The 17,810-nt window shown below is 41.7% G+C and overlaps 1 protein-coding gene across 1 annotated transcript in view; it reads right to left on the bottom strand.

The window, feature by feature from the left end:
• Positions 1-17,810, bottom strand: part of KALRN (kalirin RhoGEF kinase) — a gene marked incomplete at its 5' end in the record, with an annotated part of 528,347 nt that overhangs the window by 130,662 nt on the left and 379,875 nt on the right. The window contains 6 exons of the mRNA XM_082311480.1: positions 9,849-9,951; positions 11,219-11,361; positions 12,067-12,168; positions 12,585-12,775; positions 14,506-14,617; positions 16,001-16,093. Coding sequence (XP_082167606.1) covers positions 9,849-9,951; positions 11,219-11,361; positions 12,067-12,168; positions 12,585-12,775; positions 14,506-14,617; positions 16,001-16,093 — 744 coding nt within the window. The remainder of the gene's footprint in view (positions 1-9,848; positions 9,952-11,218; positions 11,362-12,066; positions 12,169-12,584; positions 12,776-14,505; positions 14,618-16,000; positions 16,094-17,810) is intronic.

The following is a 17,810-nucleotide window of genomic DNA, read 5'->3' as shown; positions in this document are numbered from 1 at the left end:
TAGCTGCAAATAAAAACGCGGAGAGGTGTTAAGAAAATATCTGCTGCTTCTGCACTTGTCTGGAAATAAACCTGTGAGTGCTGACCAGTTACCCTTCACAGACCACCAGAGGAATGGCTTTCCTTTGGGAACAGAATTGTGTCCAAGCATTTTGAGAGCAAAGGTCCCACTGAAGTTCAATAGCACTTTCAGAAATCCCATCTGAGATATTTAAGACGCATGGCAAATTTATTGCGTGCCTTTTATGAAGCTATTTCCTGGGAATACTACCCAATGAACAATACGATTTCTATTTCCATGGACACTACAGATGTTCCACGTTTCCAAGTATTCACTCATTTTTGACCATGAAATGAAACCACAGGCTGCTCCACAGTCAGCAAACCCTCCATAGGCAGGAACTCTCCATGGGCAGCTTGTTTGGTTTTTGTGTTGCTCTTTTTTTTCTTTCAGAGTGCAGTAGGCACATTAGAAATCACATTGGCATTAAAACTTTTTTGATATCATATAATTAAAAATCTGACGCTATTCATATTACTTGAAATGCCCTTTGAGGTAAGAAAGAAAGAACCCCTTGCAAAGCTTGTGCCACCTTCTTTCCTTTGTTTTGGCATTGCTGTATTTTCATAGTGATGAAGCCAGGGTTGTGTGAAACACTCAAATCTCTGGGAAATTTCTTGCTAAAATTCAACTCCTGGATAAAAAAAGCGGGCCTTTGGTGAAATTCTTCTGCTGTCATCACCTCTTAGGTAGCTGCAGGGGTAATTGTCCAGCCATGCAGTACAATAAGAAATGGATAAGGCTCCACTACATGGTTAGGACTTTAGAAAAAGTTCCCTGAGCAATTACTATGAAGTTTGCAAGTGCTTCCAAGTGTCATATTTTTAAAGCAGCTGCTCATGTTTTACTTTGTTTTTTTAAAGAACACATACACCTTTTCTGAGACAGCTCTTTGAAACAAGACAGCCTGTCTTTAGTGCTACCTCCACCCACAGCTGCAACAAATACTTGCTGGCAACAACAGAAAGCAAACGTCCCTACTCTCAGCACCACTTGCACGCTTGACAGGTCACTTCTCAGAGGTAAACGTCTTGATCATCTACATGTTACATTTAGAAATGAGTGCCGGAAAAGACACATAACACGTAATTCAAGCCAGTATTAAACCTGGCTGAAAACCAAGGTTGGTAAGAATTACTTTTTCCCTTGTTTTGAAATCTGGTTCCAATCCAGGGAAGACCAAAGTCCATTTTTTCAAAGTTCTCAGAGGAACAAAGGGCCAAAGGCCCCAGAATTGTCTTGGGAGATTTGTGCTGTAGGCAGTGCCAGTGTTAATACCTGTGCCGAGGAACTGGAGATCCTGTGCTACATGCATTATAAATCCAAAAAAAAAAGAGCTGTTGACTGACTCCGCTTGTAGATAACAGGTGGGTAAATTCCCGTAAAGCTACAAGTCATAGTGAACAGCGTACAGACAAAAAAAGGCAATGTGAGACCTATCATCCAAGTCCCCAAAACAGAGATTAAGTTATACCAAGGCAGAGCATAGGCCTGGCACTGACTCTCTGAGCAAGGGACGGTTTTAACTATTTGGATCACATCTGGGGTTTTCTGTGAGTGCCCATGCAAGTTTGCACAACGAGTCAAATAAGGTGCATTTAGCACTTCAGTCTTGGGATGACTTCATTTGGAAATCTAAAGATGTAATTGAAATCTTGTCTGTTTGACTGCGTTGTATTTCACTCCAAGAGCCTCAAGTTTTTTTTCCAAAAGACTGAAAAATCTCGAATGGAGACAGGTAAGCACAGCCCTGCAGTTCAAAAGCTGGAACATTTCATGATGCTGGCAGTGCTGCATTCCTGATAAGAAATACAGGAAGCAAAGGGAAAGTCCTTACTTATACTTAGGAAAGAGAGAAAAAAAGTGTGCCACAGTAATATTATTGAACATGAATGATTAGAAAGGCAAGTCCACGTCAAAGAAGGCAGAGGTAAAACAGTTATTTTATCAACTCCAAGTGTCACTTCAACGACCTCAGTTTCAGGGAACTGTTCACAGTAAAAAAAAGGTACATACATTTGTATCTTTTTCCCAGGGAAGAGCTGAATTTACAGGGGTCCTAGCCAAGATTCAGAGCAAGAACTGAGAGGGAGTCTCCCAAAGCCTAAAGACATTTTAAGAAACTACCACTAGAGAGAGAGATGTCAGCTCCTGGCTGAACAATTTATTTCCTTGATAAGATAAACATTTTGCTACTACATGACAGTATCTTGAAAAGACTTAACAACCTATAGCTAGTGAGCACTCAAGAAGGCTAATTGAAGTGCCAAAATGTTTTATGTCAGGTTTTCCTTTGCTAGCTATCTTGTTCTCCCTTTTCCACAGGTGAGGGCCGTAAGACCTCAGCATGACAACTGCACTAATGCTAGGCAGGATCCAAGCAACAGAATTATATCCTCTGCGGTCATAATTCACTCCTCTTTTTTATCATATCTTCACAGGAAAAATTCACTTAACAGTCAGCAGTCATTTTCTATTACATAAATTTAATTTTCCTTGTGGTACCATAATTCATCAGTCACTATAAGGGAGCAGCACTCCAGACAGTACACTGCTGAATTCTGCCACATCACTTGCCTGGACAGGATCAGTGCAGAATAACCACAACAATACTGACATGAATGAGACCAAATCAATCCCTTCCTTTGCCCTTTAGAAACTCACGGTTGTTAAATCTAATCTCATTTACTGACAGTAAAATATATAGGTTGGAGGAAGAAATGTCTTCAAGTCAATGCCCAGTCTCACCTGGCAGACAACTCTATGTGCATCACCTTTCACAGGGCTCCAGAAAACAGGAGGATTTCTAAAGAAATACCCCAGATTCTGTATTTAAGTGACTACCTGCTTTACCACCCCACTCCATATTCCCATGATCATGCTCTCCCTTAGCTCTTAAGAGTTTTTACATCATACCTTCCAACTTCCTTCACATCAGCTACAATTTATAGCAGCCATTAACCATCGGCAGAGTGACTTTCCACTGACGGGTGTTTTCTATTCAGTTCAGTTCCACTGCTCGAGTACTGCATAGACTCCAGTCCATAGTGATACCTGTTTTCACCATCCACAAGCACTGCTGGGGGTCAACAGCTCTTGTCCCTTGAAATTCCTCCAGTGCTGCAGTAGAAATGTCTCTCTTGCACATGACTCAATACAGAACTCACTGGCAGAGATGGAAAAGGCTAAAACTTGGATCATGGGATGTACATGTTGTGCTATAATAATGCCAGAGGCATAGAGGGCTTGGATCACTAGCTGTGTAAATATTTTGTAAGAGCCTAGAGATGATTTAAAAAACCCTAGTACCAAGGGTTCAGAGGAAAAAAATGCCTCAGGAAAGTAAAGTATATAACTGAAAGTTACAGAATACTTTAATAACATTGAAGAGAGACAATAGCATTGAAGAGAGACAGAGATCTGCTATATAGTTTTTAGTTCTGCTTGGTATATCAGTTCCTTTGCTGAGAAACTAAGTAGAAATTAAATTGTCAGCTCAGTCTTAGCGAGAGTGCTCTTGTTAGCAGAATTAATGTATGCATTTGTCTTATGGTATTGTTTTTAATTTCTCCATGCCTTTAATTCTCTCTCTGAAAATGGGGATATCTCTTATTTTTATCCCAGGTCTGCATTTTCTGTATTTGACAAACTAATGTTTCATATTGACATCATTTTTTTAAAATGTTTTTTCCTTGTGTTGATGATCTTATTTCAAGGGGATTTTCATTGAAAGATTATTATTATTTCATTGTTTTGTAGGAAATGTTCTCATTTCTTTAATTGAGCTTTTCCAAGTCATTCCACCTTTGAGAGGAGCCTTAGGCTTGCTGCTGATTCCAGGCCAGTCTGAGACCACAGAAGAGAAGAATGTTATTAGTACCAAACCCAGAGAAATCTGTGGTGGGATGAGCGTTATCATCCAGGCAAGGCTGATGTGCAATGCTGGCAGTAGCAAGGATCATGGTCCCAGTGCTAGCGTGCTCCAAGGGCTAGTTCCACTTTCAAGTGGCTAGAGAGCTGGGCTTGTGTGTAAATACAAATTTGCAGCTAGACCCTACTCTGAAGTGCCTATGCCTTCATGTCAACACAAACCACACAGAAACCCACCTTTTATTTGCAAGATCCATGTCCCGTGCTGGTGAGAGCAGGGCACGCACCGTGCTGGGCTGTTAGGTCAGCTTTACGCTAGTGTGAGGGAGACGACTTTTCCCTCAGTGACATTTAGGGAACAATGCCAGCCATCAGCAACCAGGAGCTCCCTACTTGCTGTAGAGAGATTTCCAACTCCAATTGCTGGAAGCAAGTGGCTGAACTCCAGCTGATGGGATCGACAGTTTCAGAGAAAGGAGCATTTGTAAACTTCCCGCTCACCTTAACATACTTCATTCCTTTATAAGCTGCCCAGTCAGAGTGGGATCTTTGGCTTTTCAACTTTGGTTTTAGGCACTTTAATTCCAGTACTTAATTTCCAGATTAATTTGTGCTGTGAGGAAATGATTGACCACTTTGTATTGTATGTGTTGATGGTATCATCTAATAAACATAGTAATTTTTCTAATGTCCTCCTTGTGAGGTACATAACAGAAAAAGTTTCCTTTACTATTGAATGAGTGAGCATTTCCATTTGGTAATTTTGGTGTGTTTTTTTTTTTTTAATCAGCACATATTAACACTAGGCAATAGTTCAAGGAAATACTACCTATTTAGAAAAACATGCAGCATGTTGGTGCACAACTTTATGGAGTTCAAACCCAAAATTATTAGTAGCCTCAAGGAAGAAAGTGGGGGATCAAGGCACTCCTCATATATGTGTTACTTGGAAAGGAAACTTCCAAGGAACTGAGAAGTCTTCCTAACGAAGAATCTGAAGCAGTACCTCCTGCATCAGATCCTAACTTCTGCTTCAGTAACGATATCACAGGAAGAAAGATATTTTACCTTGATTAGAAGCCTTTCAAGAAAAAAGAATCCACCCCTAGGTGACTTATTCCACCAAGCCTTAATTCTAAAATCTCCCCTCTTATACCAATTACCTTCAATTAGAAAAATGATTATTCCCAGATTTTATATAATACCACTGATGTGGAAGAGGTCAAGATCTCAGTCTCATGACTGCTGAAAGATGAGCTGAGTCCAGTATCTAATGGAAAAGATAAAAGTATATCATGTATATTTATTTTTTAGAGAGTAAAAACTTTTCCGTTCACATTTCAGAGCTTTATTTCACATCCAAAAACAACAGGAGGAAATGAGAACTGCTCTGCTCAGCGTTCTGCAAAAGCCAACCAAAAGAAAGCCATTATAAGATGGACCGGTATCGCCAGAAACAGCTGTTTTAGGAGCCAACAGATCAATGGGCTTAACAAATGAGAATGCCCTGCATGCTAGCATTTTCTTTATGCAATTCCCCACTGCTTTGAATCTGAATATAAAGACTGAAATCCTGTCTGCCATGAATTGAATAGGGCAAGGATTTCTCCCTAAGGAGAGGTTTTTAGATAACATGCTGAAGAGGGCTTACTGTATAGAACAAAAGCTGTCTAGTTTGCCTTTTGGAAGAGGATGAAGAAATTTTGCATAGTAGGTTACCTAGGACCTGACTTGGATGCTCAATGGGAATTGCACTTATTGTAATAGTATTCATTATCTATTGATTCTTTAGCACCGAGTCCAGTTCATGAACCCACTTTTCCCCCTCTGTACAATACTTACATAATACCAAATGACAATCCAAACATTTCTTTTTCCATGTATGAAATATTTTAGATTATAGATTGCATATAGAAAAAATCGTAGAGTGCAAATGGAAAAATAAACATTTTATATGTTCTTTCTTTCTTTCCTTTTACAAAGGTGCAGACCTACAGATGTTACTTGAAGTCTATGTTTCTATTATATAGTATTTAATGAAAATTAAATGTTTGAGCCCAGGGATAATTGCTTTATATATTTTTGAGAGAGAAAAATCCAAGAAAATTAAAGATATTAAGGACTAAGATCCAGATTTAAGAAGCTACTTTAAAAAGTATTTAATTTAGAAGACAGGAGTAGTCTCTTTTTTTTTAAAAAAAAAAACAGACTTGGGCTTTTTTTTTTTTTTTAAATCTGAAGAGTCTCATATAATCACCTGACCACTGCCTGCAGCCAGGAAAGCCTAATTATTTAAAGACTTAGTAACACTTCTGGAGTCAGGCATATAATTAAGAATATTTTCAAAGCAGAGCCTGCTACCATAAAGATTGCTGTGAATTTCCTTCAATATACAAAAATGACTCTGATTTTGGGTCTGTATTCTGTGTTGGGACAACACAGGACGATGCTATAATTAATGTACAAATGTAATGTTTGCAAGGATTCCTGTCTTCCCCCTCCTCCCCCAAATTCCTAATCCAAACATGAAAAAAAAAGACAAGTGCAATGTGCCATCAGATGTAACTTGTGATGGCATCCAACACGTGAGTGACAGAGCGGAACTAGGACTCAGTTCTTCTGGCCCCCAGTCAAGTGCTCTATCCTCTGCACCAAGTGATCCCCCTGATAAATGTTATAGCTAGGTTCAGCTGTATTGAGAGAAAGCAAAATCCTCACTGAATTTACAGTAACGTTATCTCATTCCCACTTAACAACAAAAAGCCTTCCGCCTTTTTAGCAGTTTCCCATGCTAAGGTAAAGCTTTGCTGTAGGGCTGTGCCATGATGACAGGAGACGCAAATCGCTACTTGCAACCCAGAAGGAATTGGCTCACAAATAGGTTGAAAGAAATACATATGACTTGAGGCATGAGGAGTGTTATTAAGCAGAAGTGCTACTTGAAATTGGGAATCCCTGAGAGGTTGTGGTTTTCTTTGTCTAAAATGTTGTTTGGCATTCTTCTCTGAACATTCAACTAATGTGTTAGGTAATCCTCGGGCGTAATAGCAAGATTTAGGGAAAGGACAAAGCGTGTCAGCTAAATCTTTGAATTCTTCAGAGAGCAACATCAACTCTTAAATGTTACTTGAGAATTGTTTCTGCCGCTGAGTTAATACATAGATGGTCCCGGTGCAGGATTAATCTGCTGCCATCCCGGCACACTGCTAGCACTGCAAAGCTCTTTGCACGTGTTTGTAAGTGAGACTGCTGTGAACAGCCAGAGTTTTTAAAGGTAGGACCTCTTTCTCCTGGCTCCTCTGGATGGAAATCTCACTGGGGCACACAGAGAGGTCACCCATGGAGGCTACAGCTATGAAAAAAACTCAAGAGCCTGAATCCAAACTCCTGGGAATAACTCTGCTGACTACACTGGAGTTAAATAGGCAGGGAAACCACTATTTGCTGAACGCATTACCTGTTGGTGCTGTTACTGGTACCACGCGAGTTAATTATAGCATGTATGTTACAGTGTTTACCAAGCAATATCAACTATGCCAAGAAACCTTAACTAGAAAGCATGATATGGTACAGTCTTCCAGTGCTGATAACTCAGTACCAGTCTATGTGAGAAGATAAATCTTCCCAGTCCAATGAGATTCACTCAGACCATCCTAGAAGATAAGCTTGACCACACACCGGAGGAAAAAATCCCATTTTAAAGTTGGAGAGTAAAATAATGTGGAATGACAGTGAATTGTTTCCATGTGGTGAAACATCACCACCAGGAGTCTTGTGTCTTGTTAGGTCCTTGCACAGCTTTGGGATCTGCTAACAGCGAGTCCCCTCACAGCAGATGCTAACACACGCTAAGGGCTTCGTGCAAGCAGCATAAGAACCGATGTCTGAACTGAGACTGAACGCAGGTGTGCCTCCATGCCGCTTCAAGGGGCAGTAAGACAACGCAGCTCCATCTGTCGTTAATTTGGGTAACATCGTGTAGAAAAACTGAGAGAGAACTATAAAGCATTGTGGGGAGTTCATTTTCCTTGGAGTAAAGACACAGTAATGCAGCACTCTAGGGGCTAAATTCTCCACAGTATTGTGGCATTAGCATCAGTGACAATAAGGAAACTGTTCAGCAGGCACTGCCTCTCTACCTAAGGATGATACACTAGTTGCCGAGATTCAACAAAGCACATACAAGTATATTTAAGCTTTAGCTGTACACCGGAATTTGTTTCTATTCAGTAAATGTATATAAGGACACATGAACACATAGATAGCCTTAAGTCAGCAAGTGAACCTACCCACCTTAAGAAAGTGAAAAACATGACACAACCCTAAAACTTGATTTAGCCTTTCCCCAACTGTAACAAATTTTTCCTTGTAGATTTGGCACTTAATTTATCTCATACACATTCGCCATTCAGTTCAAACAAGGCTTTGGACAGAAATTCCTATAACCCTTTCCAGTTTTGCATCCTTAAACCAACTGTGGCCATGCTGGGCTGTCTTTCAGGGTCCAGCGTGATTGTTTCCTGTGCTGTTGGCACTATGGGTCTTGTATGCAGCTACAGCATGCAATATGGAGCATCTTGCCTAGACCTTGCCGGCGTACCATAATGCATGCAACTTTGTCAATGGGCTTGGGGCAAACAAGCAAACCTTATGCAAATGCTTAAAATGAAGCATGAGCTTAAGTACTCTACTAAGCCAGGGACTTTCTCAGGAATGATAAATGTGAAAAAGATGGAAAAGCAGGGTGAGTACTTGTTCAGCATCGGGCAAAGTATTTGCATACATTACAGTGGCCTTTAGACTGTGAGGATTAATACTTCTCTAATGCACATTATTGATCAAAAAAAGCAAAAGCATGGGAACATGCCTTTAAGATAAATACAACAGGTGGTCTTACAAAGCTAATTTATTTGCAATTAACTCCTATTTCTGAGTCCAGCTTTCAAAATAACCTCTGCACTGAACCTTACTTCTGAACTTTACAACCATGAACTTGAATTTTGATTTTGTGAAGACACTCTTCTACCTTGTGTAAGTGGCAACATAATCAAAGCCCTGACAAACAGATAAATCCAGAATGGTTCTGCAGAATTGATTGTTTTGCAAGTTACAGATGATTTCAAAACAACACACGAAGAGAATACGGACATTCTCTTGGTGGATATGATAAATCCCATCAGTGTAGCTAAGGTAAATTGTTACTAACAGCCCATTAACTCCTACCACCAACTGCTAATTCAGCTGAAGACTGCAGTTGGAGGTATCAGGGTGACAAATTCAAGTCAGGCATCCTAGTGGAGCTAGGAATCTGGACTCAGATTGTCTGATAAGTAAAACGACGAGTACATACGTGCCGACAGCGTGCAGCATTCCAACAGAATCTAGCGCGTCTCGGGGCCATCCATATGCTCCACCATATGTCCATGAGGAGCGGGGTCCAGAATCACAGTCTCTGGAAAGGGTAGGTCTCCCAGGCTCTCAAGATACCAGCCAGGATCCCAATTTCGCTGTATTAATTGGTGTGTAAGCACCTGTATTCCCTCCAACAAACTAGTGATTTTAGCTCAGAGGGCAAATATGGAACATAACCAACTGTTTGCTGATTCAGAAGCTGGCTCCCACAGGGCATGTTCTACCAGAGGAGAAAAGGTTGCTCTGGGCTGTGTTTCTTCAGAGCCAATTCAGCCTCTGTGTATTAACTACAAAGAAGTTGCAGCAATAGAGATGTTACCATGTAAAACAGCAGTACTGATGAGCACCTAGAAACAGACTGGATTTTAACAGCCTAGCATAGGGGAATACAAGTTTCAACTCACTCAGTAGAAGACAGGTTGCTTTATTATGCCTTCTATTCCGCTCCTCAGTTACATTTTTCTGGGGACGATTAACTGCAGTGTATTTTCACATTTCAGTCCTACCTTATCGCTGTCCACTGTGTTCTGTGACGTCCTGGATGCAATGGAAATGGTGTCAGGTTGACTACTGCCATCTCCTTGGCTGTCTGCATCATCTACTCCATCTCTGCAAAAGACATAATAGGGAAACAACGATGCTTACTTAACACACCACCTCGGAATGTGCACAACTTTATCGGTGGATTTGAGAAGTGCCGAGTCAGCATGCCAGAGGTGGCTTTGTGCTAAAATTACCCTGCTGATGCAGCCCACGTTGCTATATAGCTTGCAATTTAAAATGATGTCACCCTCAGCCATAGGGTTGGGATTAGCACATAATCACGACGTTTGTTGCTGGAAACAGGATGGCCGTTGCCTGCATATTTACAGCATAGAAGACTGGTGTTCAGAAATAGCTCTGTAATGAGGGTATCGGGCAGAAATTTTCCTTCAGTTAGATTTCTGCCTTAACCAAAACCATTCAGCCCAGGCTACACGTGACACTGATGGAACACGTATTTCTCTTGTCTCACAGGAACCACATTTTCAGGAATTTAATACTAAGCCATAAAAATGATATCCAAACAAACATAAACAAAGACAGTGTAGAGCTCTACAAATCTACCTCTATGAGTCTGCTAACAGAAGATATTTTCTTCCCTTTTGCTGTATAGATATAGTTCTAAATTTTTACTGGTCTTTCAAAATAAACATTTAAATAATACAAAATACATACTTAAGGACAAAGAAAAAAAAATTAAGATCCCCGTTCTGTAGCAGAAAATACTTGTATTGGTGCATGTCCCCAGGAAGAAATGTCTGGATCTCTGACTTGCTACAGATCTCCTGGGTGACCTTGGTTACTCATGCTTTGGATGCCTCTATAATACAGCCTGAAGTGAGAGAGTGATAAAACTGGAGGAGGAAATGGAAATGCTCAAATTAGAGGTGGCTTTTGGGAATGCCAGCATGACAGCAAAAAACCAATTGATTTTCTATAATTTCTACTTAATCCAGGATTCAAAGTATTTGACAAATATTTAATATTACTTCACAGGCTGAAACGAGCTTGTATTTGATGATGAAAGACAGATTCTCGACTGTAGTAATATATCGTCAAGACCAGCTGTGATTTTCATTGTCAAACAATTAAAACCTTGGACTCTAAAGAATTTTTACTGTTCATTTCTCTCCAATACTTTGGAATACTAAAATAAAAGACCTTTGTATACATATCATAGAAAAGCTTTCTAGCTACTTTTGCCAAGAAAACAAGTAAAAAACCAAAGATGATAAAAACTGCTTTTGACTATAGCAAAAGCTCACAGACGCTACACTGCTGTTGGTCGAGAAAATGCTAGTGATTTCACGTTGTATGGAATGACTGAGGTTACCTTCTACTGTTGTTTCGCTGCTTTGCTGGTGTCTTGGGGAGCTGAATTGGCTCTTTCAAAGCTCCTTTCAGATGGATAATCCTTTCTTGAATGACTTCCCGGATATTTTTGATCCATTCCTGTTTTGTTTCAATACTGGATGCCTAAAGTTCCACAAGGCAGAAAGACAGACACTTTATCACATTCCCAGCATGTCACCTCCTATGTAGAAGAATCGTGGTTGGCTGATGAAAATGCACAATTAACTGTTTCTCCTCTCTGCTGCATTGATTTAGCTGCTGGAGTACCTGGTAACCCCAGGAGAACTAAGGTATTTTTACCAGACCTGCTTGGCAAGCAACAGTAAAGCAGCTAAGCTCTGGATAAATATATTTAATGCTAGCAATACAGCATGCTCTGTGGAGGGGAAATAGGTTATCAGTGCACAGCTGGGATTTTCTCAGACAAAATAACTATAACATGAATTCTTCATTAGAAATTCACTTGACAGAAATGGCTGTCAGCTCTGGAGGTTTGAGGAATAGGTTGATTGTCAATAAGCCCAGTGGCAAAGGACTAAGAGAATTACACCTCCCAGCCAAACACCCCAAGATGTGCCCTGTGTCAGTGTGCAGCTGCTCAACCCAGGCTGCAAGAGGAGATGCAATTTCAGCAAGGCTGCACAACGGCACTGCCCTGATTCATACTGAGGCCTCAGAGCTGAATTGCTCCTGATGCAGGCATGACCCTGCTGACAGACATGGAAGCCATGCGAATACGAGGAGGGAAGAAACTGACCTTTCATTTAGTGCTCCCAAGGCCTCAACTAGCAGCTCTAAAGGTAAAGAAAACAAGCAGAGAAGACTTACTTTCAGCACTGTTTTATTGTCTGAGGATGGTGTTCGTCCAGACCACAAAGCAAATTTACAGGGATCTCCTTCAACATGTTCAGTCACTCCCAGTTCTGAGGTCTAGTGTGGGGGAGAGATGATGAGAGATTTCATGTATAGGAAGCCTCATGAGTCCAGAAAACTTTACATTTGTAGGGAGGAGTGGGGAGGCAGGGATGGATAGGGGAGTGAGGTCTTTGCTTTGCTACACACAGATAAAAGAAACAGAAAACCGCCAGGGTATGGCAAGGAAGTGAATGGCTTCAGTAATCCTCCTTGCATTTCCCATCCACCCTTCACATCTCACTGCCTTAAACCTCTCCAGGCTCACTGCGAGCTTGGCTTCCAGGTGAGCCCCGCTGGGCCCAGAGCCAGCCTTTCCAGGTGGCCTGAGTATCCCCAACCCAGCACGGGGACATGTGAGCCATCCCCCAAAACTCCACCTCTACCTACAAGAAACACAAAACGCAGAATATTTTCTTTGCAGCCACACCTACCAGTAACTTGTTCTTGTAAACATATTTTGTGTGTCCTGAAGAATCTTTGATCTCTTTGCTAAACACCAAAGAGATTTCAAAGAGAAACAAATGCCTCTCACGGCCTTTCCGAATGAGAGACTTGGGATCCCACACTTGGAAGGAATCCTGAAGAATCAGCTCTCCCTGGACATCCAGGTTCTCATCAAACCCTAAAACCACAAAATACATTGGCTTGTATTTGTTCTTGGGACCGGTAATGCCCAGAAACACCAGAGAGGTAAGGACTTGAAATAAAAAGGTCTTTCTCTTTTTTTTATGCATATTCTGAAAGGATATTAATGGGCATCTATGCAATGATATAATTATTTCACCAGAGGAAAATACGTCATATGTGCTAAATGAGACTGCTGCTAAAGTGCAGTGTAGTATTTACTTAAATATTATACAGGTTTCAGTGGTGGTTACTGTACACAGAACTGCAATGCAAGGAATCTTATGCATGTCAACGCAAATTCAGAGAAACATAACGTGTCGTAGCTGGAAGCGCCCCATCATCCCATGGTGCTTTCAAGCATGCTAATCCAACCTTCAAGGGCCTATGAGTCCACAGGAGTGGCACGGGGGAGCTACATCAACGAGAGCAAATTGGTATGGTGTCTGAAACAAGCTTTTCGGGAGGAGTTTCTCATCTTCCAAGCTGCATGGCAAAAACCTTCACATGGCTGAGGATCACAGGACTCCCTCCACATAACTGGGAGACTTGAGGGAAAAGGGAGTCCCTAGTGCGAAGTGCCCTCCAAGCTGTTGTCTCAGCAGCTTGTGGGTCGCATTTCTCTCCAGAGCTGGGGACTGCTCCTCCACCAGCACAGCCTGCTGTTGCTTATGCCAGATAGCCCCAGGAGAGCAGCAAGCAGCTTTGGTCCCTGCTTCAAATATTCAGGAATAATGTTTTATTCAGAAGACAACTGTCCAAGTGCTTGTCTACCCTAACAAAGTCATTCCTGCTTCTTTATTATTGCATGGTGCTAGTCATCTCATCGGGACAGATTATCCAGGCGTTATCTTGGGAAACCTTGGTTTTCACCAGACACCGCAGTTAAAACCATCTTTATAGTGCTTCTACCTATGCTGGGTCAGTTTGCCCCCCCTGCAGTTTTAATCACCTGGTCTTAATGTGCTGCTTAGCTACTGGCACCGTTTCCCTTTTCTTGCCTGTTTTAGTGCTCTTCTTGTTTCCTGGTTCTGATTCAAACCAGGCTGGAAATGATTTTCCCAGGCCAAGAAAATGTTTGAGAGACAATAAAGCATCTTTGTCCAGAATAATATTTTTTAATTTTAGAAATACTCCACACATCAAAAAGCCAATAAAAGACTTAACTTTGGGGCAATCAAAATATTTTTTTTCTGTAATTTTGAAATCCTTTTTAATAATATTTTTTTCTTTTTTTTTTTTAATCTTTGGGATAATTATACTAACATTTTGAAACACAAGCTCTTTTGACTCAGAAAACCAGAACTTTTTCTTTTGAAATATTGAGACAGTATTTAGAAATGTTTTCATCCAATAATCGTTATGGCTGCCAGCAGCTAAACTGATACTGTTTCAGGGTTTTTGTTTGTTTGTTTCGTTAAATAACAATGTTTTAACCAAATATACATACACATTGTATAAGTATACACACACGTGTATATACACACATATCAATACATATACACACACACAAGATACAAATAAATAAAACCCCCCAAATTCCTCGCCAGCTTTATTCTTCCCAGACTTTTGGAGAAATATCAAAAAACAGCTAGGAAGTACCTGAAAATTATGATCAGTCAACAGTATTGCTACAGTCAACCTGTACTAACTTTCTACACAAGTTACAAGAAGGCTTCGTTTATCGGTGGGTCCCTCCCCTGCCCCAACCACCTGCCCATCTGCTACCTTCCAGCATGCTGACGTGCATTGCGTCATTGGCCTTCTTTGGGACGCTGAGCATCACTTCCAGACCATCTTTGAGTTCTCCTTTGCCCTCCTCGCAGCAGGTTAGCAGTTCCTAAGAAGCAATGCAGAACACCTATAAACAAACTCTGACCAAAATGCTGGCTTTATATCCGATTGTGTTACTTGGTACATGCAACTGCTTCGCTAACAGTGACAGGAGAAAGCTGAACTGCATCAAAACCCACTGTGGATGCTCACAGATAGTGGGGATCAAATGGGAATGACTATAAAGCATGACAAAACAAGGTGCTCTCGAGTGAGACTGTGCACTCAGGAGATTTCTGGGGACTTATGCCTATGCAGCAGATGTCAGTCAGTCCAGCTGTGCCAGCCGGGTTGCAGGGACCCCTGCCTGATCCAGCAGTGCTGGTGAGTACTGCAGTGCAGGCAGGGCTGGCCATGTGCTGTGCCCAGGGCAGGGAGGTCCCTTCAGGAAAGATTCGCCTGAGGAGGAGACCAAAGGGGTGATGACTGAAGGGGTGTTTTAGTCTTCCCATTAGCAGATGGTTTGTGCAGTGCAGGCTCGCTGTCCCACAGCACTAACAAGACGATGGTAAACCTGTGTGTTGTTTCACTAGACTGGTACAAAGCACAGATTTGTCAACACATTAAATGGACTCAGCAAGTATCTCCTTAGTACAGCATATCATGCCTTTGGTAAATACACAGGAATCTTAAAAGAGATGCAAGTATTATATCTGGTCCTAGCTTTTCAAAGTCAGAATCTGTCCCTTCCCTTATCCCCCAGGTATTTTTTCTTCTCTGGTTTACTAGTTTTGAAGTGAACAGTGACTGGTTAAGTTAGATCTAAAATTCACCTACTCACAAAACACTGCAAAAATCTGTAACCAATTTACAACAAATCAACAAAAGTGGTTTGTTTTTTTTTTTTAATGAGAAATGTTAGTGTTTCACTTGGAAGTCCTTTGCTTTGTATATGAAGCTTTTCTGTGTTTTTCAAACGCAAAAGTGTCAGCTCCCAAACAGAATCTAACGCCAATGAAGGAATCTCAGTCAAAAGTCAGTGAAATTTCCCAAAGTTCATTACTGCTGTCATTGAAGCCTTTAATCAAATTATCATATGTCACAAACTTAGCAAGAAGGAAAGTAAACAGTTATGTCATCCCTTCAATTTCCCTTTCCCAGTTCTCGCTTTTTAGGGTTAAGTCCACTGGGACACCAAAAAACACAGTTGAAACAGGTGATCAGTTTTTTACTGTTTGTTTTTTTCTTTCTGGGAGATTTTTCCTTTAAAACAGCCACCCGATTTCACACTTCGTTGCCATGCTCAGGCCTGGGAAGTAGGAGTAGCAGCTCAGCAGTAGCTGCTTACAGGTCATGAACAGGTGATGAAGCAGCTCCCTTAAGAATAAGTTAACTCATCACACCTGGGAACTGCTCTGCATGAGCTGATTTGGGCAGCTCACTAATGTACCTTCAGTAGGAGTTGGTATTTTGTGATCCTCTGGACAGGCTTGATTAAATAAGAAGAGATAGAGTTGGCCAGACCATGTCTTTGCTGAATTTCCTAGGAGATATAAAAACAGCAGTCAGTCATGGAAAACTATTAACCCCCTGCCAGATAGAACTACCCATAACTAATTTTAGCTCTGGATCTCTGCATTTCTTTGTTTAGTTTTTTAACTCTCTTTAAGCTCACATACAAATAACTGTGGTTTCAGAGAGGCTGGCAATGAACTGCAGAGTGCCCCTAAGGCCACTTAGACTGCAGGGGCCCTATGCAAGTCAAGCTAAGGCTATGTTGAGTAAACTACATAGACTTCGACTTAAATATGACTTATCTGTCATGTCAACTGGTTTCTCCTAGCTATGAAGGCTGAAAGCAGACTCTTAACATTCAATTAAAATGGAGTGACATTAAATTAAATTGCATGCGTAGGGCGTAATTTAGCTGTCTAAACATAAGCATCTAGTACCATTTGAGAGCCCTGGGGTAGCTGAAATAACCACATGGGAGTAATAGGTCTGACAGAGTGCTGACAAACCTATGCTATTCTGAGGAGCAGCTGGGGGACAGGAGAGATACTCTCATGATACCTTTTACAGCACTGAATACTTCTGGTTTGTCACCTGAATCTCAACCAAAATGTCTGTGCTGATCAGTGCGATGCGCTCATGAACTTCTGGAGATACTGCAGACAGGCACCTGGTGAGATCTGCAAAGGGCCCACCTGCCTCCCTCCAACTGGTTCCAGTGGGAGTTAGGAGCTCCTGAAAATCCTACAGGACCCTAATGCACATATTTAGCCATCTAAAAGACTTCAAACTCATGCCCTACAGGGGCAGATTCTCTGCTGAAATAGAACAGGTTGGAATTCCTTGTCTCTGCCAGGCCCTGGGCATGCCTTCCCTTGCTCCTGGCCATCAGGAAATCCTTGGTTCCTAGGGGAGAAGATGGGGAGGGGGAATGGGACTTATCCCCAGCGACTGGAGGGTAAATTTGAGGCTCTAAAGGGAAGAAGTTACAGAAGATGAAGGGGGAAGAGCTGCCAAGAACAAAGATTTTCTTTCTGTATACAGTCTGATTTTCTGCTGAGTACTAGGGAGGTTACTGGGTTTTTTTCCTCCAGTGTTTATCTTTATGCTGGGATGCAAAAATAGCCAGTTTTCACACAATGTGCCAACGGTTTTGGTTTTTTTTTTTGTACTAGGCAAGTTTGTTTTAGAAAAAAGTATCTCTGGTGCCATAAACAAGACCCAAAAGGGAAGGGGCTCTGTGTGGGGGTTAATGGAGTTTGCATGAAGCTGAGTCATGGCTGGCTCCAAACAGGGACAGTGTCTGCAGAGCACATGGCTGGGACTCAATTAGTAAGTGCAGGAGCCAGCAAGACCTCGGCCATGTCTGTGAACTTCCTGGAGCTGGCTAAGTACACTTGTTTTTGTAGGATCCAAGTAATGAATTTAGCGCTATTCCTTCCTCCCAGCTCTCTGAATACCAGGGCATGCTCCCAGCAAGATGCCTTCCCTTCAGGCATTCCTTGCTCTGGCAGGATGCTCCCTGGTCAGACTGTGCGGAGACAGAGTGGGTTAGTAGAGCGACGGCTGTCCCTACTGCACAGGAACCTGCAGCAGGGAAGCAATCACACGGCTACATGACAACCAAACAAACACACTGCTGGAAAAGGACCTCCTCCCTGCAGCTCCTCCCTCTGGTCCCTGAAGTGTTGGAGTAAGGTGGCAACCTGCTGGAGTGTGTCCTGGGTTGGCTTTGTAACAACTGGAGA

Source organism: Platalea leucorodia (assembly GCF_965183815.1).
Source record: "Platalea leucorodia genome assembly, chromosome: 5".
NCBI lineage: Eukaryota > Metazoa > Chordata > Aves > Pelecaniformes > Threskiornithidae > Platalea > Platalea leucorodia.
Note: the sequence above shows the minus strand (reverse complement) of the source record. Positions and strands in the feature narration are given on the sequence as shown.